This window comes from Triturus cristatus, chromosome 2_1 (genome assembly GCF_964204655.1).
Source record: "Triturus cristatus chromosome 2_1, aTriCri1.1, whole genome shotgun sequence".
In the NCBI taxonomy this organism is placed as follows: domain Eukaryota; kingdom Metazoa; phylum Chordata; class Amphibia; order Caudata; family Salamandridae; genus Triturus; species Triturus cristatus.
Window position 1 is genome coordinate 866,899,762 of NC_140581.1, and position 21,992 is coordinate 866,921,753.

General features: G+C 43.3%; 1 protein-coding gene across 4 annotated transcripts in view; it reads right to left on the reverse strand.

Moving 5' to 3' along the window:
• The window catches only part of APBA1 (amyloid beta precursor protein binding family A member 1), a 413,377-nt gene that overhangs the window by 150,541 nt on the left and 240,844 nt on the right, over positions 1–21,992 (reverse strand). The window contains exon 5 of one of the 4 annotated variants that reach the window (XM_085633010.1): positions 13,022–13,035. The exons of the other annotated variants lie outside the window; for them this stretch is intronic. Within the exon in view, the coding sequence (XP_085489136.1) occupies positions 13,022–13,035 (14 nt within the window). The remainder of the gene's footprint in view (positions 1–13,021; positions 13,036–21,992) is intronic. 4 annotated transcript variants of the gene reach the window in all.

Here is a 21,992-nt window from a genome sequence, read left to right on the forward strand (position 1 = left end):
TGTCCTACTTGTATAACACAGGAAGAGTCAACCACTCACGTTCTGTTTGTGTGTCCTGCCTTTGCTCATCCTAGGCACAAATGGCTTAAGCCGATATGCTCTAACCTAGGTACTAGATCGCATAAAATAGCTTTGCGTATCTTGAGAACCAACACCCGAGAGGATATAGTCATCGCAATGGCCAAATTTCTTAGATGGTCATGGGCCATACGCAGGCCCATCGAGAAGAGGATTATTCCTCAAGAACTTTCTACTCTTGATATTTAATTGTATAAGTGGCTCTGTTTTTGTTTTGTTTTTAGTTTTCATCATTTTTATCATGTTATGGAAAGTCCGTTATGTTGGTTTATTCCTGTTTTAGTAGTGTTCTCTTGGGCTGGACCAGTCAGAGATATTTAATATTTACAAGGACTTTAGATTCTGTGTCTTTTTTTTTTTTAATTCGTATTCTTTTTTATTTTTCTTCTTACTTTGTTGTAGTGTATCTTTTATGATGTAATAATCGAATAAAGATTTCTTGATGATGATGATTCCATGTTGTAGTCTTCTTATAAGACCAATAAAACTCTTTGGACAAAACAAATCCAGACTGTAGAGGGAATTCCATCATTACAATGGGAACAGACACAAACAACTTCTGCACAGATGGCTGAATAAACTTACTGGAGTTAAGCAGTCCCCTTGAATTAAATGAGGAGGACCTAATGTGCTTCAATTAAAAACTGGCTTACATTAAATGTACAATTAAAATAATACATGACTGTACAAATCAGATGCTAATTGGAATATATTTCAAGTGACAAATTCCCAAAATGTGCTAAAATTATATTGGAATAATAAGCATCAACGGCAATTTTTGGTGAAGCATGAAATGTATTAATAAGAATGAGATGGTTTCTGCAGGCACCTGAGATCAGAAAATGGAAGCCCCAGCTGAGGTCTGCCCAGTACCTCTGCAACTGCTTCTTGGAATGAGGAAGCTGCTTTGTCAGTCCCTTCAGCAGCATCTCTCTGGCAGGAAAAATGAGCTACATTTCAGCACAGAGCTCTGTGCCTTATTTAGCAATGTCTCCACAGAGGCAATTATGTACTATTCCAATAATGTGTTACTAGGTTGTTGTGAAGTCAGGTAGAAACAAATAATTCAGTTGTTTGGCCCAATACTTTCCGATTGACTAATATCTGAAAATGCTGTATTCTAGAAATATTTTTTCCTACTGCAACTCATTCCAGAATTTTCTCATTGGGCCTGCTTTATAAAACACCAATTCATACTAAAACCTGACTTTTTCAGAAACGTCTGAGATTGAGAAAGTCAAGTCTCCTTTCGCTGCTGAGAGATTTGCCATCTTTGTATAATCTTAGTATAGAGAACATGCTGTGCCTCATTTTTCATGACAGTTCTCTAGCCTTGTCTTGTTTATGTCCAAGAAGGACATTTTAGAAATATTAATGTATGTATTACATAATCCATACAGCAATGATGAGTATATTCATTTTTACAATATTAGTTTCCTTGAAGATACTTAGGTTTAAAGTCCGCCATCTTCTCATGTATTCTCTGAATTCCTGATGAATGGTTTTACATTATCCTGAACTAGATGCATCAGTTTTTCTCAGAATATGTACCCAAAATAACAGAATGAGTTTCTAGCCACTGCGACCCCAGCCACTACTATAAGGCTTATTAACTTCCTAATTGATTGATTCCAATTAATGTGGTATACTGAATAGCTTCCAAATGTTTTAACCAAGCTAAATATTTCTGGGATAGCGATGTCAGAATTAGTTACTAAAGGAGCTTATTTTGAGCATGCATAATAATCGATTTCTCCCTGCTGTATAATAGTAAACTATTAAATTAATTTATCTTCACTTACTGCCCCTTTGGCAAAGTTTCAACTGCCACATTTAAATATAAAAGGTGAAAAATGCATACTTTTATAAATGTAAAAATTTGAAAGACAGACTCTCTTTGACAAGAACTCTAACCCTGGTCCCTCTGTTTAAAGCTCTGAAACTAGATGCATGTTTATCACCTAGGATTTTTCTGTTCCATCACAAAAGACAGATAAGCGCATAAAACACTAACAAAAGAATTCTCTCCATCTATACTTATAACAACCCATTAATTTGCATCCAGAAAACAAGTTTAATAGTTCTACCAGGAGCTGATTGGTACCATGCCCTCTCCTCCTCTTTATAATCGTAGACTGGTAATTGTCAATCCTTTCATTTGTGAGATCCAGTTCTTCATGAGGCTTTTAATAACTGAATCTATTAATGAGACAGTAATATAATTAGAGCAGTTCAAATGATCTCTACCCGTTTTTTGTATCAGTATGATCAACTCATCTCTAAAATTCTCTAAATTCATAGTCTCATTATATACTCTTATTGTAAGTAGTCGGGAAGTGTGGAAGATTGACATTTCTTAATAATTTGCTTAATGTGTATATTATTTATATTTTACATATAACTTTGCACATGATTTACGAAACTCTTCAATGATTTGACTGTCCAGAAAAGTGCTTTTCCCCTCAGAGACCATCATCAAATTTGCTAAATTTTTGGCTTGTTCTTTTTTCATTCTTTACACTAAAACATAAACACAGTTTTCACCAGTGTCCCAGTATCTTTGCTACAAAACAGAGCTTATTCTACCATACATATATCTGTATGTCTTTGCTACTACTTACATTTCGCTACATGGGATTGCGATTAACTGAGATCCTGGCTTGTGGAGATTTCACCCGAATCTCACTGTGACTATGTGACATAAAAATCCCTGCATCAAATTCCATAACCCAGTGGTTCTGGTGACAACTCATCTTACGCATTCATGCCCTGAGGCAATGAAGCTGGTAGAGAGGTTAACCAAGATGTGTGGAAGAGAAATGCTAAGCTGCAAAAAGAAGGGACCCTGGAGATGTGATCTATCTAGAAATTAATCTTGTGCTGCTCAGTCCAGAGGAGAAATAATATCATACTTTCTGCTGGTTAATTTTATCTTTTCCAAAATATCGAAGCATTCTCCACACCACAAAGTAAAAGGAACGGAGATTTCTATTACAATTGGCTAACACTGTCTGATAATCAGTCACCTGCATTCTAGCCTTCAATATTATATAATAATCTTGTATTTGGCCCCTAGTTTTCTTTGCCCCAAGTGCAAATCTTTAATATGGCTATATTCATTTTTTTTACTACTTCTCAGATGCCTCTTCATATCAGGAGTTCTTATTTTTTCTGTTGTATCTACCCTCGGGGACATATTAACTTTTGTAAACATCGTCATTATATGGAAAGAGAGTTCACGTCCATGCGACACTCACTGATTACCAATAATCCAAAAGGGAACTCCACTCAGAAACACATTTTCCCCTGTCATATAGCAAAAACCTAACCCACTTGATAACACTTGTGCCTTCAACCTGAACTGCAAGTTTAGCTTATAAGACTTTTGTATGAAAAAGTGAAGGTTGTACAGTTAAGGCATATTCATCTACCCTATGAATGTTTTTTCAGCTATCTAATTTTCTTCATTTTCTTGTGACATTTACTTATTAAAGGTGCAATCTTTTTAATTTAACTTTGTGCCAGGCTTTTTATTTAGACATTTTGTTGCCAGCTTTCATTTGTTACACAACATACTACGTCCTTGTTTCTTTGAAAGTTTTCCTTGATGCTCCAGCCAAGCAACAAACATTTAAGGAAAATGTGTTAAGTGGTAAGAAAGCACAGTCACAGCTCACACCAAGACTGTGAGACCACTCAGGCACTTGTTTCAAAAAGTCAGGCCACACCAAGAACAACTCTGTGAAGGGGAAGCATTGGTGGAAATAAAGGAAATATTGTGGGGAGTAGAGGAGGACACTGAAACAGAAGGACAACTGAATGGAGAAAATGGCATGAATGGCCGAGAAAGTGTTTCAAGAACATCCAGGGTGAACTCTTCAAAGGGGGCATGTCAAAGACCAGATGGTGGTCATGAAGGATTGGATATTACGGAAAGCATATCTGATTGGCTGGACAAAAAGGACCAGAGACACTGAAGAGATTGGGAGGAGACAGCCCAGCGGGAGACCCCAGAAGCAGAGAGGGAAGTGCATGGCAAGACCAGGAGATAGGGTGGCAGATGGAGCATCCATTGAGGGAGGAGAGGAAGTCCAGGTAAACACACAAATCAGGGTGAGCCAGGACACTGGCACCACGTTCAAACTCCACTCCCCTCAGACTGAGGAATGCTGGGTTCCCCTCAGTCAAAGTCTTGCACAAAGAAAGTGGCCTCAGACAAGTATATATGGCTCGGTGGGAATCTCTTAAAGGAAACTAAGGGGACTGAGGGCACAGCTGGGAGAAAGTACTAGGATGTTCATTGAAATAGAAAGAAGTACATGAAAAGGGAGCATGAAAAGTGACGCAGCTGGTAAAGGGGACAGACATTAGTGTACAACCTGAAAAGCTTTAGTTATGGCAGCTTGCATTTCTTGTTTTAAGGAGACACTGGCCAATATTTGAGCAGTCTCAAAGTAGAAGCAAAAGACCACTACAGTGTGTGAGAAGTCACTGAGATCAAGTGCCAAGAACTACGAACCACACAGAAAATAATAGAAATTGAGATACTGCGATACATTTGACTGAGAAGAAAGGTCTAATAAGACTCAATAAATCCTTACAAAAGCCAATGAATAGATTATTGATTGGGACACACGCCCAGGTAATTTATGACACCAGCTGCCAGCATAACCGTCAGGACGGGAATTGGAGCTTTGGCAGCATCTACACCCACCACAATCAGTTGCAATGACACCTTTCCACCTCTCTTCTGCTCAAATGACAGCAACACAAATCCCTGCTAGTCTTGTTTGGGAGCTATCTTGTGCGCCAACAACAAGAGAGGGAAAGAGTAGGACCCTACTCCAAGGTCAAAAAGATTTATTTTGTAAGTACTCTCCGTGAACAAACGTAAAATTTTCATTCTAACCAGAAGCACATTTTGGCATTATAGAATCTTAATGGCTAACAATCAAGAGATTCACAGAGGATAAGGTTAAAAGCAAAAATCTGAGACGTCCTAATGCCTGGACTTCATTTCAAAGGTATGGTGGGTAAAGGTATACAACGTAACACTCAAGCGGCCAGGAGCCCTTCCAATAAGTGCCTTGCTGCTTATGCACTAAAACAGTCTCAAGTCCAGAAACCATTAAGAGACTTATGATCAGAATTTATTATAAAAAGCACTCTACAACGTTGTGGTTCTTAAAAGGATGAATAGGGTGGCCTTGCAGTCTATGACCCTGTTGGGCAGTTAGAAGACTTCCTTTCAGGGGCAGTCACTGTGTCTGGTTGTTGGGGCACTGTCCTTCCAATTTTGTGCATTTTGTGGATGACAACTGCTAATAGTAATTATCATCCACATTGCTATGAAAATAGCAACACAAGTATACCTGTGCCTGGCTGTCACAGCAGTGTACAGGCAGTGCTTTGTACTTGTATTGCTAGGCTGTCATAACCCTCTCCATGACCCTTGCTTACATGAGGGGCAGGTAAGGAAGGTGCTTTTCTCAGGCATATGCACTAATTTGCATGTGCCTGCCATTGTCCATTATTTACTTTAGACATCACGGCTTACCCTCCGCGAGCCGTAGCCTTCTATTCTCAAGGGTCTTGCAGAACCATCCCTTTACGATGCACAGCAGAGTCACTTTCTAATGCAGTCCTAGGAGTTTAAGGAATCAGGCCTAAACCTTGTGGCAGCATGTTACTCTCTCGATCCCTGCCTTACCACCCTCACCCTTTCCCAATGTTCGCAGGGCAGGGTGAGAATAGCAAACATCGCTGACCCCACCCTGTGATGAGTTGGGGAAGGGTGGTTACAGTGCACATGGACAGAGCCAGGTGAGCATCAGACCTGATGCCACAAAGTCATGAGAATGCAGTCACCAACTAACCAATTATGACTCTGTGACATAGGATCACATGCATGCAGTAAACAAATACACACTGCACATGCTTCTTTGCAAAAGTGGGTATCTTTTTCCAACAGTTTTGCTATTAGAGTTTGGAGGGTGTGGACTCACAGCAGCATCATCACCCACTGCAGCCAGGTCATAGCAGCAATCCTGTCACTCTCACCCTACGAAGTCGAGTAGGAGAAGAAGACTGCCCTTGCCTGACCTGGTTTCTTCTCCTGACAGGTAAGTGGCAAGCTCTGCCAAAAGCAAAAGTGCATACAACAGTATGGGAACTGTGATCCTGAGTGCAACGGGATGGAGGTGGGGGTTCCATTTGGTGGTGTGGTCAGAGTCATGGCTAGAAAGAACAAAATATTATTTTAGATACAGATAAATGCATACAACATACAGCACAACCACCTTAAGGGAACATAAGCACCGAGTAATCGGTGAAGTTACGGAAGCTTAATGTGATCAGAAGATTGTGTGTGTAAACATACAGTCATTGAATGGAATCCTGTTTGGCAGCTTGGGCAATAGTGAGTGGTATGTGTATTTATAGTGCTATGAGGTACCAACCTGAAACTGAAAGCACTGTGAATCTGCAACTCATTATTCTAAAACTGTATTACACGGTACACATTAATGCGACCTTGAGATGCCTCTGATTGAAAGGGAGGGCGGAAAGGTCTCCTGTACCTTCAAGTGACAGAGGAGGCGGCAATTAAAGAAGAAGCAAGCCTGATCTCCTGGGTTTCTGCTACCTGAAAGTAATGCAAAGGTGTATAATTGGAAAAATCAGCATGTCTAAAGGCAGCTTGGGAACTAGTTTATACATGGCTTTAATTGATGGAGTCATTTGGGGATTTAGGGCTGCAAAGATCGAATGTTTTCTAGAGCTAATGCAAGGGGGCTACCAGCTGAGTTCTGGACTGTTCCCTTCTGATGAAGAGGTATAAAAAAGGTTACCACTAGGTACAATCTGATAGCGCATTAAAAAAAAAGATATTTTGCAAACACTTGTTATGACATACACACTTAATCCTTTTGCACATTTAGTATCAGCCAACCCTCCCGCCCAATGCCTCTAGTTTGGACTCAAAAAGTTTAGGCACTTTAGCTACTCCTGGTTTGTCTGGAAAGGGGAGGGGTGATGGTAATTGGGAAAATGTAGACCTGGTCGAGCCATCGAGCTGTCTGTCCTGCTTCCTCCCCTAGGTCATCAATAAGTAGCAAATCCTGCAGAGGGGTGGGGGGTGGCAGAAGGCTGACTGTGAATTCACTGGATCTGGACACAACATTCAATGCACGTGACCGTGGGCGTCTGGAATCACCACACCATAAGTTACTAATATTGTTGTTCTTGTCAATCAGCTCAGCCAGCACTCCATTTGTTCCCCCGAAGAGCCCAATTATTATCAGCCGCCCCTTCTTCAGACAAACATTCTAGGAGCAGTTAAATCACCGCAGCCTTTTCCCGTCCGCTCCCCTCAGACCTGAGACCTTGGGTGGGTCAATTTATTACAGAAATTGTGCTAGGAAAGCACCATTTTACACCCACTTTCAAATAAACTTTTTTGGGTGCGAACCCCCTCAAACCCACTGAGGAAATGTCCCGGCTGCTTGCTACGCTTGCAGGACAAAGTACGCTATTTGGTCCTCAGCCCCACCACTTTCAAATTCCAACAGCCACCACTGCTTCCTTGCTTCTTCGAACCAACTTGATGTATCCTCTCACGCTGTCTTTCACGCAGGGCATCAATATGTCCAGATTTTCATTAATAATGACTAGCACTTTCAATGTTTGATCCAGTCTTTTGGTCTGTTGTAACTTCTCAGAGATTTTACAATGGTACCAGTACCACAGGTCAGACTGTTACATAAGCATGCGGGGTAAGTATCGCTCCATTTACACAACTAACTAATTGGTGCTTCTGTTTTAAGGGCAGACTTGTATGTGGAGTACTGCCGGAACTCAGGGCTCGATTTAAAGTTTGGCAGACAGAGTAGTGTCCATCAAAATGGCAATCCTTCAGAATGCAACAGTTAAATTTAGAGATAACTGCCAGTCCTGCAGTCATATCCGTATATTGAAAAGAACCTCTGTCACTGTCACAGTGAGAGGGCAATCACCTTCCACCAGACACAGACACACCCCACATATATTACTATTTAGCAAGAAGTTTAAAATAAAGCCTTTAAAAACAAGCATTTACAATGCAATGGTCTCGGCATTGGTAAAGTTAGAGCTATTGGCATTGCTCATGACATTATTTTTGTTTATGTTTTTTTTTAAAAACATTTAAAGAAACGGCATTGTCATGAGCAATGCCAATAGCTCTAACTTTAACAATGCCGAAACCGTTGCATTGTAAATGCTTGTTGCGATTCCCAATGGGTCGCAAACCGAGACCTACTTTGTGAATATCAATGAGGTAGGTCTATTTGCGTCCCACTGGGAATCGCAAAATCTGTTAAACAGACATTTGCACATTGCTGTTTGCGATTACCAAATAGCGGATCACAAAAATTTGCTATTTGGTAATCACAAACACTCATCTTCATACATCTGGCCCTTTGTCACACAGATATTCCATTTGGGGGTTCTGGTGGGTCTGTGAGCTGTTCAGTGGAGGCACTGAGCACTGCATATACAGCAAACCCCTATCCTTGCATTCACAACTGACCTTGTGATATGACTCTTGTACGGTAATGTGATGAGGAGGGATCAGCTCGTATCTTCCTATCTTGGAAAGGCGTTAACCCTTTGCTGCAACTGCAGACACAACCTTACAGTGCTGTGTATTATTGTGATCTAGTAGAACACTGAAATGTTGAAAGGTCCCCTGAAGCCAATCAAGTACCCAGAGCTAATCGTTAAAGATTGTAGCCTACTGCCAGGGGCTATAACGGTTGTTAGAGGCCCTCTTCTGGAGTTCGGGGCCCTTTAACTGCTAACACCGGAAGTAGAATTGCTACAGGGCTATTAGGGCATTCCATCCGCCGAGGGTGGCATGTTAAAAATGAACAAGGAGAAAAGGAAAACACTGACATGCTGCAGCAGGAGGTCTATAGGGCCCACTGGCATGAGCACTGTGCTGACAATTGCTGCAAAAGCAATGGATCATGAGAGCCCACAGTTGAGAAACGGTATCCTTATCTGCAGAGGGCTTTGGTGAGGGTCCTGCTATACATTCTGCAAGCACAGGGATGATCAACTCGGTTGCCATTTCCTAAACTTCATCTTGGAGGTGCAAAGGTCGTCTGTGTGACCACAACAGTGGAATTGTGAGTATGGGTGCCGTGGGTGCTGCTGCACCTCCACAAAACTTTAAAGAAGGTCATATTGAAGCTCTGCAATAAAAAGGCCTGGAATGCTATTTTTTCAACGGGAGAGCTGTAATTGTTTTGTTAACTTTGAGATCTCTGTTTACTTTCTCTTGACTGGCTGCCATTTTGTAGCTGATCTTAGTAAGTGGAGGCAGCTACCGTACACAAGACACCTCGGAATAAAAAAGTATGCACGCTTTCAAAAATAATCTTTGCATGTATTTCAAATATAGATGTACTGTGGGGACTTGAAAGTAAACACGAACAGTGGGGAGAGTAAATATGTTAGTAGGGTCAAAAAAAAAAAAATATTCGGTTTCATTCGTTTGATGTCAAAAAATAAACATATTCCTGTTTTTTCTCTTTCGAATATGGCCTATTTTCATTTAAAATTGATACAACTGCAAACCCAAAATCATAGTACTTTCTAACATAATGGAGAAGCCCAATGTATTATATTTAAGTGATGTAATTTACGAGTTATTCTTATATATTCACACATACTTGGATATTTAATTTAGCTGTGAAACTGCTTAGGTGTTGCAGTTTTACAGCATCAGTGACAGAAAACCGTTTCCATTACCACAAGAAAATCATTTTTGATAAATGCAGAGAAAAAATATCGTCTCATTTTTACCACCAATAATTTCCTCAGTTATCAGCAGTATATCTAAAAGTATCGGAAACAGCGGTTTCCACCAGATTTACTGAGTCATATTTTATTTGGAGCCATAGTTCTATGATGATGTCGGTGTGCTTCTTTTGTGATCTTGGGCACTTAACATGTTTTCATCGTACTGTATGCTATGGTTTCTACCCATGGTATTGGTATCCCCTGTACTAATATAAAAGCTTATTATTTCCAGTCAAAACGTTGTGGCACCGCAGTAGGATGGGCACACTTCAAGCGCGCCAGACACTTTGGGGATCTTTTGTGTCAAAACACGCACTTTTCATCACATGTGTTATGTCCAGGGCAGTTTATAATCACATATAATATCAATCTCATTGGCAACACTTGTAACATGAATTGGAAAGACTTGCCTTGTGGAGGACTCACTGTATGCCCCACAAGCAACAAATACAGAGATGTGCTTGAACATAAATAAATGCTGTTGCAGGTGTGAGAGTGGCTTTTGTGTCAGTAATTAAAGCAAGTTAAACAGAAATTGCACATTCCGGAAGGATCCGATGTGGGCCACAGAGCCCAGTCACTCATGAGAAGTGCAGCAATACTGCTCCTGCCCCCAACCAGAGGTGCAGAAACTGTGCTTGACCCGAGCTCGCGCAGCGCCACTGATCCCACACGGCTACATATGTGCACGTTTTGCGTGAACATAGTGCACTCTCGCATATTGGAAGTTTACAATCTTGATAGCTCAAGAACTGTCGACGACTCGGATGTAAATAGCAAGGCCCACTGCCATGTAATGCATAACAGGGCATTTTAAAGCTGGGAACCCTACTGGCATCGGTGTTGCAAGCGCCGATAGTACCTGGTATAGTGGGTTCTGCTTCAACGCACTAGACTAGAACATTCGGCCCTCTAAGGGTGGATGTGCTGATAGCATGGAACCCTCCTGGCTCCGGATATGCCACGTCAAGGCTTTTAAGTTACCGGCCTCAGGCACTGGGTGCGAGGATTAAGAAATACACATATATGCGCACAATTGCTTTATGTATTCGGCAAACAAATCAATGCCGTCTGACGAGCGGAGCACATAATGCGCAACTCGACAGAAGACACCCGATTGGTTTAGTGACACATTAAGAACTGTCGACGACTCGGATGTAAATAGCAAGGCCCACTGCCATGTAATGCATAACAGGGCATTTTAAAGCTGGGAACCCTACTGGCATCGGTGTTGCAAGCGCCGATAGTACCTTGTATAGTGGATTCTGCTTCAACGCACTAGACTAGAACATTCGGTCCTCTAAGGGTGGATGTGCTGATAGCATGGAACCCTCCTGGCTCCGGATATGCCACGTCAAGGCTTTTAAGTTACCGGCCTCATGTTCGGTGGTTGTACGCGCTGGCAGCAGTTTGTTTGTTCGGTAGTCAATTCTCAGAATTCACATAGGGGAGGAGGGCGGTTCTTGGGATAACACAAACAAGGCAGAGCAAAAGGCACACCACCGCCTTTCTCCGAGGCAGAGCAGAAATGCCTCGGAGAAACGCAGCGTCCTTTTCGGATTCGGGAGCGTGTTTTGCTGTTGTCTCCTCCTTGAGACTTCTTGCAAAAAACACGCCCCCCGATCCGAAAAGGACGGGGCCTGTTTGGAATGACTGACCTCTTCTCCAATGGCTGGCCAGCATTCAAGAGGCCAGCCAATGGAGAACAGGGGAGAAGAGGGGCGGGTTCAAGCCCCTCTTCTCCAAGTCATTAAATCTCGGAGCGAGACTGCGCAAGCGCAGCCTTCGCAGCCGAGACCTAAAAACGGATTGCTCATTCCTGCACCATCTGACCACACTAGGCCGCTCCTATGGTAAAACAAATCTGCCACGGGGACACCTAATGCAAACCAACTCTTTGTTCTCCTATCCAATACAGTTATCAGTGCTCAGTCACATTGTTCTGCTGACCTAGATTCCACCATGTCCTCAATAATCTGGAGACAACTTCTCCATAATTGTAAAGATTTACTTTGACACGGGTTAATGGCGAACGCTTCTAGACATGAGAGGCGTTTTAACAGGAGGCATATTTTAAATCAATCCTTGCCTCTCAAAGTTCATAGATCAAAAAGATTGTTCTTTTAGACACAACTATATTCTTCAGTGGTTTCTTTTCCTATGGTGAATAAATCAATCTTGCTCTTGTCAAATCGGATTATAATGGAGAATCAACCGGCATTCCTTTACATGGAAAAATACCCAAAAATCTTTTAAGTAATAAAAGGATCCCATCTAAATAGCAATAACATGTTTAAATGAATGTGTTATGTTTCTCTATTGGAGAATTAGCTTGTCCTTTCTCGCTGTCTCTCTCTCGATTTCCTCTCTTTCCTCCTCTCTCACTGCAGTGCCTGCAGTCAACAAATAGGTCGAGTAAACAGTGTTTGAGAATAGGCCTACAGAAAACGAGTTCATGTTGGCGATGAAGCTGTTGGCGACTCATGCTAATGCACTTGGGCAGGAGAGGAAAAAGTCTTTAGGTTGCTACGCAACAAAACGATAGAATGGGCATGCCATCTTGCAATTAGGAACCAGAACCGGCTGAATTGAACTAGGTGTATCTTTCCTATGCAGTGCTTGCATTATAACACACAAGGGGTATATATAACATCTCAGAGGCACACTGAATCATCACTTTATAAATTATTTATCTTCTAGATGCACTGAAATCATCGGTTTTTTTTTGCTTTGTTTTTCACTGCAGCGCGTTTCTTTTAAATATTACAGTAACTACTCAAAATGCAAGCCACATATACTGGGTTTGCAAATGTTTGTTTTTAATTTGAGTCCAAAAACAGCTTTATAAACACATACCTGAGATTTTGGGCTTGCAACTTCAGAAGTAAGTCCTTCTGAAATAGCAGAAAAGCGTCACGAATCAGCCTCTCCTTACACTTGAAATGTAACCGGAAGGACCGATACAACACGTGAAAAACACTATTGCACAAGCTTCCTCCCACAATTACAACTGCTCTGAAAGGGCAGCCACTTTCAGGTTTCAAGAAACAATAAGACATTAATCGGACGAGCCGGCTTTAGAAAAGAGTGATGCCTAGACATTATTAGTGATGTCTAGACAGATATGGAACATTTTAAAAGCTGTTAAAATCGACTCTTGGACTATAAAAAGGCTTCTGAATAAGGGGAGTTTGGGGGCAGCTGACCAGAGGGAAGTCTGCCCCCAAGCAGATTGGGAGGGTGGTGCAGTCCAGCGATTGCCATTGTGTATTGGGCCACGTTTGAAGGCCAAACACAGCCAAACATATATTTAGAAGGTCAAGATGGGCTACCAGCCACCATATTAGGCTCAGGTGACCTAGTGGCTGGTAGCAGGGAGGTAAGCGTTAAAGAAATTTCCCCTCCCTCCCGTCCCTTTTTCTCTGGTTTCATGGGGTGCAGTTTGGGTGCTAGACATAAGGGCACCATTGTTGAGACAGGTGTGCAGGGATTTGGTTGTGGAGGTTGTCGCTTGGAACAGGTGCTTCGGGGCATGAAAAGTTTGCCAGGAGTTGGCAGAAGCTCGATGGTATTGCCAGTTGGGGAACCATGTGCAAGGAAGGGTGGGCAGGTAGGTCAGGGTTCAATTTAGGACATTTGGTTTGAAATGCTGATATGCAATACAGATAAATGAGTTAGCTGAAGGGTGGGTATGTTGGGGGGACTGTAGGGGTGGGCGTGGTGTAAGGGCTAGTTCGCTGGATGTATAGCACAGTTTTAATTTTGTAAGGGGATTTTGCCAGACACATTTGTGATATTGACCTGTTTCAATAAAGCGGTCTTTTTCACACACCAAAAAGTGGGCAGTTTTCTGTACTGCACCCCTCCCTTCCAATGCACATGTGGGACTTGCAGCTAGTTCAGGAAAGCTAGATCATGTTAAAGAAAAGGGGCCTTCGCCCACCCTAATCTCCAAAATCTGGTTGCCTGGTTCTACATTGCTTAAATGTGAGCAGGAAACACTTTGGAAATGTAGTGGTTTTGAGAATGACGGATTGCTTTGCGGACACATCACATTTTATGTAACACCTGAGAGAATGTTCTATCTTGATTTATTGTCCACACTCATCTCCGGTAATTGCAAAGATGTCACACTAATCCTGCATCACCTTATTTTGAGAAGCAATTACTCAGCAATGAGTCAAGGGAAAAACTCTCAAAGCTTGACCATTGCTTGGGAAACTTTACAGTCAGGATCACGTAGAAGTAGCTAGAAATAAAATATGTGCTGCACTCAGTTCGACCGTCCTAGCCACAGCTTTTTGCAGCCACAATATAAGTATTTCTCCTCGTTGTCCCACCAAAGCAATGACCTCAACCAAGTCTATGCAGAGCCGTGCGCTGCTACCTTTCGAGACGGTGTTCTTTAAGCTCATCTATCACCTGAAACCTACTCAATAATTTAAAAGGGCCTTCTATTTCCTCTCATTAATAATGAACCCTTTATCTTGTGGAAAACTCAAAACGGATCTAGAGCAAATTTCAATTGTCTTCAAAGTATTCTTACAACCAAAATGCACCGTTCTCTTCTAAGGGCCTGATCACGAGTTATGGTGTTATCGACTTTGATAAATAACGATATCGAAGGGTACGTTATTTTATCGGGTGAGATAAATAACACCTATCACAAGTTCATGGGGAATAACAGGCGTATTTTAGTGTTTTATGCAGCAAAATCCGCATGATATGGTAAATACTGTATGTTTTCCACTGTTAAATTTCAGCAGCTTTAACCTGCCAAAATTGAACAAATGTGGAGTTATTTAGCGCATCTGATAATTATCGGATGTGTTAAATACCTTGAAACTCGAAATTCCGGCCCATGCATAAACATAAGTTACACATGGGTCTGAATATTATGAGCAACTCGTAATCAGGCCCTAAGTTTCAAGAGCCAGTCTTTCACTAGAATTTTTAAGTCACATACTAATATAGCACTGCCCTGTAGCTCAACATACCTGGATTGGTGGGATTCTGTTCATTTTACAGACCGAAAACAGTCGTTAGCAAACATGCCACACAGAGAAGGTGAGCACTGAATTTGTAGCATTTGGTTGAAATCGAGTTTGTCTTCTACCTTTCAGAAGGGAGAGTCTAAAACATGCTATTTAAGCGGCACTTACTTCCGTAAACCTCAAGAATACCACCATACTGGAACAAAGGCTCTATCCTCACAGTCTGGCCGTCATTTACCCTGTTCTTTCCGCTCAGTAACACTGTGAATTAAGTTTTAACCATGGGGTGCGCTGATCACCAGCGCTAAATTATTATTGGTGACTAGTGCGGTTATTTGCCAGTTATACGCCAATTTTAACATCAGAACTGGCTTCTAATATGAAAATAATTAATAGGAGTTTATAAATCAATTACATTTATGTATGCTTTATAAACACCGTACATCTACAAAGAAATACTTATTAATCTGTTGATTACCATGTTTTATATCAGCCCAGCAAAGAATATATGTAAGAATAGACGTGTATACATGAATGTAATGTATAAATGTATTTATGCAGTAGCAATGGATTAGGGCAAACCTAGCTGGGAAGCAACAGACTTCTGAAATTGAACATTTGTCCAAATGACTCCTCCAATGCCTATGCCCAAGGCATCACACAGGAAATGGCTGCTTTGGGATGCAATGAACAAGTAATGCAGCCAACCCAAGGTGTCGCGATCTCACGCATCTCTTCTCAATTTCAGAGCACCAAAGCATGAACAACAAACCCATCTCTGCTTAGGCTTGACCTACTTCCAAAGACAAGTTACCAACACTCGTAAGAAAAAGCAGATCCAAACTCCTTCCTGATACATTTCAATAGGCTCTTTCATACCTTGACCACTCCCTCTTGGTATCCCCCACTAACCTCTTAGCCCACTTGGAGAATAAGGTCACACAAGCTCTTTCAGCAGGCACTCTTCAGGCCAGGCCTCATGGGAACAGTCCAGCTCGAACTGCTAGGCCATGCCTTCCCTGGACCGGAAACAAGCATCCTGGGACCGGTTTCGGGCTAACAGCCCTCATCAGCCAGGCTATCTTGAATCTAGTGGCAAAGTGAGCCAGGGAACCACATCTGGGCAGACCCTGCCAACTTAGGGCGAACAAAGCAAACACAAGGAGATGATGGACGGTTCGCTGAAACTTTTCAGACACTCACCCCCAGTCACAGATCTGGGTTGAATCCATCATCGTTCTTTAGCTCACTTCGCCACCCCCGTTCAGACACACCTATATACCAAATCAGTCTTGACCCTGTGCCTCATGGGAACAGTCCAGCCCGAACTGCCAAGCCATGTCTTCCCTGGACCGGAAACAAGCATCCTGGGACCGGTTTCGGGCTAACAGCCCTCATCAGCCAGGCTAGCTTGAATCAGTCCATCATCTCCTTGTATGCCATCCATATTACTATGTAGGCGGGGACCTGCCTTTCAAGGCAGGCGGTGTTTGACATTGGGGGCCCGTAGCGGGCCCCCAGGGATTCTGGGGGGTGGAGGGTGCACATGGGGGGTACCTATGGTACCCCCCTGCATTTCAATGTACAACATGGCAGGCACCGCGCGGTGCCTGTCACGTTGTGCATTGAAAGGCACAGGCTGCCTTTGTGGCATTGCGGCGGGCGGTGCTCTCTGCACCGCCCGCCGCAATGTTGCAGATGCGCAATGCGCCTGCCAGTGTGGCGGGCGCATGCTAATCGGGGGAGCTGGACCGCCGCACCCTCAGCGGGCGGTCCCGTTTCCCGAGGGTATGGTGGGCGGACAAAGTCCACCTGACGTACTAATGGTGCCCTTGGTATCAATCAATCAATCAGTAGATTTGTAGAGCACTTCTTGTCACCCTTGAGGGTATTTAGGCGCTGGCAGGGTCTAGTTGATTAGTCGAATAGGCAGGTCTTCAGGGACTTTCAAAACTCTGAAAGAGACTTGGAGGTCCATTGATGAAAGGGTAGCTCGTTCCATGTCTTTGCTGCTGGGTAGGAGAAGGAGTGACCTTCGCATCTGCTACGTCTGATGCGGTGGATGAGGGTTAGAGAAAGGGACGCAAACCGGAGGTATATGATGGGCTGACGGAAGTTGAGGGAGTGGTTCAAGTAGGTGGGTCTGCAGTTGTGCAGGGCCCTGTATGCATAGGTCAGGAGCTTGAACTGCCATCTTTTTTGTACAGGGAGCCAGTGGAGTTCCCTGCAGCAGGGGGTGATGTGTGTTTGTCTAGGGAGATCCAGGACGAGCCTGGCTGCGGTGTTCTATATGGTCTGTAGCTGTCAGAGGTGATCTGTGATTCCTGCATGCAGAGCATTGCCGTAGTTTAATCGGCTGGAGATGAGGGCCTGGGTGATGGTGCGTATTCACCTTTGGGTGGACCATTTGAATATCTAACAAAGTATGCGGAGGATGACAAAGCAGGAGGCGGAGTTGCCCTGAGTCGTCATGGTTAGCTTCTTGTCCAGCGTGGTCAGTTGGGGTAGAAGTAGGTCCAAGTTCGGAGTGCAACCAGGATGTGTCCCATGGGAAGATTTTGTTTCCGAAAATCAGTACCTCAGTCTTGTATGAGTTGAGCTTCAGGTAGGTGTCCTTCATCCAGTTGGAGGTGTCCGTCAAGCAGTTGTAGAACTTGGTCTTGGTGGTGTCTGCGGAGAAGGAGAGGATGATGTGGGTGCCGTCAACATAGGATATGATGTTGAGTCTGTGGGTTTTGATGATGCTGACCAGAGGTGTCATAAGTGTTAAAGAGAGTGGGGCTGAGCTGGGATCCTGAGCTGGGATGTATGCATTAGCAATGGATTAGGGCAAACCTAGCTAGGAAGCAAAAGATCTCTGAAATTGAACATTTGTCCACAGATGATTTCCTTGGGTTTGGAGGTGAAGACCTTTTGTGTTCTCCCCGTGAGGAACGAGGTGATCCATCTGAGAACGGCTCCTTGGATGCCTATGTTGTGCAGCCTTATGAGGAGATTGTGGTGGGACACCATATCGAAATCTGCCCGGAGGTCTAGGAGAATCAGAGCCGCATTCTCTGCTTGGTCGAGTAGGGCTTGGATGTCGTCGGTAGCCATGATGAGGGCTGTCTCAGTGCTGTGGTTGCTGCGGAATCCAGATTGAGAAGATTAAGGGAATCCATTCCAGATGTGAAGAGAGTTGTTAGTTGATGGCTTTTTGCGAAACTTTAGCCAGGAATGGGAGCTGGGAATATCAGTCGGCCTTTGTTGATGTCGCTGGAGTCTGCCAATGGTTTCTTTAGTAGGGGGTAGACTTCTGCATATTTCCAGTCTTCGGGGAAGGTGGCCATGGCAGTTGAGGTATTGAACAACGTGGTGAGTGCGTGGCTGATTCTGGCTTTGCATAGGCTGAATATGTGGTGAGTGCATGCATCGTTTGAGGCTACTAAGTGGACCGAGTTCATGATGGAGGCGGTGTCCTGTGGGGCAAGCTGGCTCCATTCGGTTACTCGGATGGCTGTGGTTGTAGCGGGGTCATTGTGTTGCTGGAAGAAGTAGGTGTCCTTGGGCTGGAATTTGAAGTTTCTGTAGTTGTTGGCAATCTTGTCAGGGAAGAGGGTTGCGAGGTTGTCGCAAAGTTCCTATGAGGGGTTAATGTTGTTTGTTGAAGCTGAGGTGTTGGAGAATTCGTTGATGATGTTGAAGAGTTATTTGCTGTTATTGGAGCTTGATTCGATGAGTGAGGCTAAGGCCTTGTTCTTCGATTCCCTCAAATGTCTGTGGTAGAGGTTGAGGGTGGTTTTGAAGGCGGTCTTGTCGGTCGTGTCCTTTCTGGTGCGCCATCTCTTTTCCAGTTGTTTCCAGTATCGTTTAGCGGTTCTGAGGTCTTCATTGTACCAGCTAGCCTCTAGCCTGCTTGGTGGATCTTCTGTGGGAGCGACGCTGTGTATGCAGTTGGTGGTCCAATTGTTTAATTTCTGACATTCTGGTCTAGGTTGTAGGAGGAACTGGGGAGGGTGGTGTTGAGGGCCTTGATACCATGTGCACTTTGAGACTTTGTTTTTGATGCGGTTGCTGGAGGTGAAGATGAGGTCTAGTGTGTGGCCTGGGGTGTGCGTGGGGTCATGGACAAGTTGAGTGAGTCCGATGTTGTTCATGCTGTTGAGGAGGTTGGTAGTGTTGATGTCATTGTGGTCATCGAGATGGAAGTTGAGGCCGCTGAGGAAAATGTAGTTGTTGGAGTTTATGGCGATGTAGGCGATGAAGTTGCAGAAGGCTGGACGTGGTCCTGGAGGACGGTAGGCGAGGGTAGGGTGCCCCTGATGGTGGTCTTGCTGTCTGTTTGGAGTCGGATGTTGAGTGATCCATGGTTGGGGTGATGTAGTAATTTGCAGTGGTGCATTGGACGGATTCCTTGAGTATGATGGCGATCCCTCCGCCAGGTTTGGTGATGAGGTAGCGGTGGGTGATCTTGTATCGTTTGGGTACTCTGGTGGCGATGTCGGGCGCAGAAGTGGGTTGAACCAGATCTCAGTGAGGAAAAGGATGTCGGGTGTGAGTGTGGAGTGAGGTCCCAAATCTCGGTGGTGTGTTTGCATAGTGAGCGTGTGTTAAGAAGGTTGCATGCGAGTTGGTGTTTCTGTCCAGGTGGTGTCTGTAGTGTTTTCAGGGTGGGGCTGGTCGGTGGGCTGGTGTGTGTGCTGTGGCAGGTGAAATCAGTGTACAAAGTGATACTCCTTATACCATGGATTTATATAATTGTTATGCAGGCTGCGTAATTATTCCGCACGTCTTATTACCAACAAATGTTGGTTATTATTTGAATAATTCTTATTATATATCCTCACATGCCTATACCTGTGAAACTTTACATGACACACATTTCAATCAAAACATATTCACAAAACTGTTTAGGACACGAAAAGCTCTTTCTTGTGGACCTGGAATCTGTCCACAACATTTATTCACTTCAATATACACAACTCAGTGACATACCATTGAGTTGGGTAACAATAAACATCTGTTATTCAGCGCCAAGATACCCTGCTGGGTGAACATGCACTTTACTAATACACATTATATTAGATAAATGACAGACTGACTAAGATAACTGGATATCACTGACAAAATAACTAAAAGTAACTAGACAATCAAACAAACAACATGACTTTCCAATACATACAATAGCATATTCACGTAATGCTTTTTCCTCTATGACAACAAAAAAAAAACAAGTGTCCAACATGTATATTCACAAACTGCTTTTAAGCAAAGGTAAGTTTCCAACATACAGATTCTGTTACTATTATCACTGCAGATATATTATTAGCCTTCTAGTGTGTGGTCTCAAATGAACCATGGAGCCCTACATTGTTGGGGCACAATAGTACACCCTTATTCTATTTTCTGGGAGGTATGTATCTTCTCAGACTATATCCTATGTTACGCTGATGCGTTTCAACCTTCTCTGTGGGCCTGATATTTAGTGAAGGTCTTCCTTGGGGCGGTGTGCTTTCTTGTGCAGGACACTACACATAAAATAAAAATTAAATAAAAGATGTATGTCATGTTTAACAAGCATTGGCATAGCCAATAGGTCTCGCCTTTGGGGCCTTATAAGTGTTTAGCCATGCAACAGTTGCATAACTAAATACTTATAAGGTCCCAAAAGCGAGACCTATTAGCTATGCAAAGCGGCTGTGCGGCAGTGAAAGTGATCGCGATCACGATCAAACATCAAAGCGGCCGTAAAAGTGAAAGTAATCGCGGTAAAGCGCGGCGCGTGCGCCCGCGCACTTGCACTATAGCTCTAGGCTGGCCTGGTAGCACTTTTTGGAGCCCTCTCAATAACTCTCGCCAGACCGACGCATGCGCTGGGTCAGGCGAGACCTAAAAATGTGGAATCTCATCATCATATTGGTTGGCATCTGGGAACCAAAACATATCATTTACTGGTGTAGTTTTTAGGCTCAACTGGTATCTCCCCAGTGATACCTCCCCAGGGATCCTAGTGGTGTGTTCTCTGTAAGGGAAGGCGGGTGTGGTACTCTGGGTTAGGTAGAGAAGGGGAAGATAGAAAAATATGGGCACAGTAGTATTATTTTGTCTCAGTGCCTGCGTGGCAATACAGTAGGTGGGTAGTAAACAACGTACTTGCATGAAGAAGGTTTGTTTCCTCCTTCGTAAGTGTGCGTCCTGTATTGGCGTGGGCTTTTAAAGGTGATGAAGTCTCTTTTTTTGATTATGGATGGTCTTTGTCAGTGTTTGATTGTGCCTGATGTATGGGGCTCATGATAGCGATGGCTTCCGGGGCAGCTTTGAATGCAGCTGTTACAAAAGGCTTAAAAAATGGAGAGTAAGAAGGGGGTGGGAAGGCAGAGTCAATGTTGCTCACTATCTGCTTGTGTGTGTGCTACAAGTGGCTGTCGGGGGATAATAGGACGTACCTTAAAGGTGCTGGTTTCACTTGCTGATCACTCGCTGTGTGGCCGGGTCGGCTGCATTGGGTTACGGTGCACTTTTAACTCTCGCGGCCAGAAGTGTGGTCGCGGGCAAAGGGGGAACATGGGAGTAGTTCTCTGTGTTTCCCAACCACATAAGAGCTCTCAATTTCTTATAGCAAGATACTTCAAAACAGGGCTTTAGCTAGAATTAGTAAACGTGACAATAAATTGACAGGGGTATGAAACGTCTCATGAGTATAAAAATAAATGGATGTAAAGCATAAATGTGAATCATAAAAATAATTGTAAAATGGACTTTCATTGCATAGTTATGGTGCTCAGCCTGATGCATTTTGACTGTTGTAGTATGGGAGAAGTAGTCCTCCATGTTTCCCCGCCTCATAAGGACACCTAATTTGTTAGATACTGCAAAGCAGAGCTTAATTGAAACTACGGATTGGCAATATACTGACAGGGGCATGAAACATTGTGAATACATAAACAAGTGGATGTAAAACATGAATGTGAATTGTAAGGAATGTGAAGCGGATTTTCTTCACATAGTTACGATGCTCAGCTCGATATATTTTGGGTGTTCTAGTGAGGTGAAACCTCATGTCATGACTAACTCATGGATATTCTGTATGTGAACATT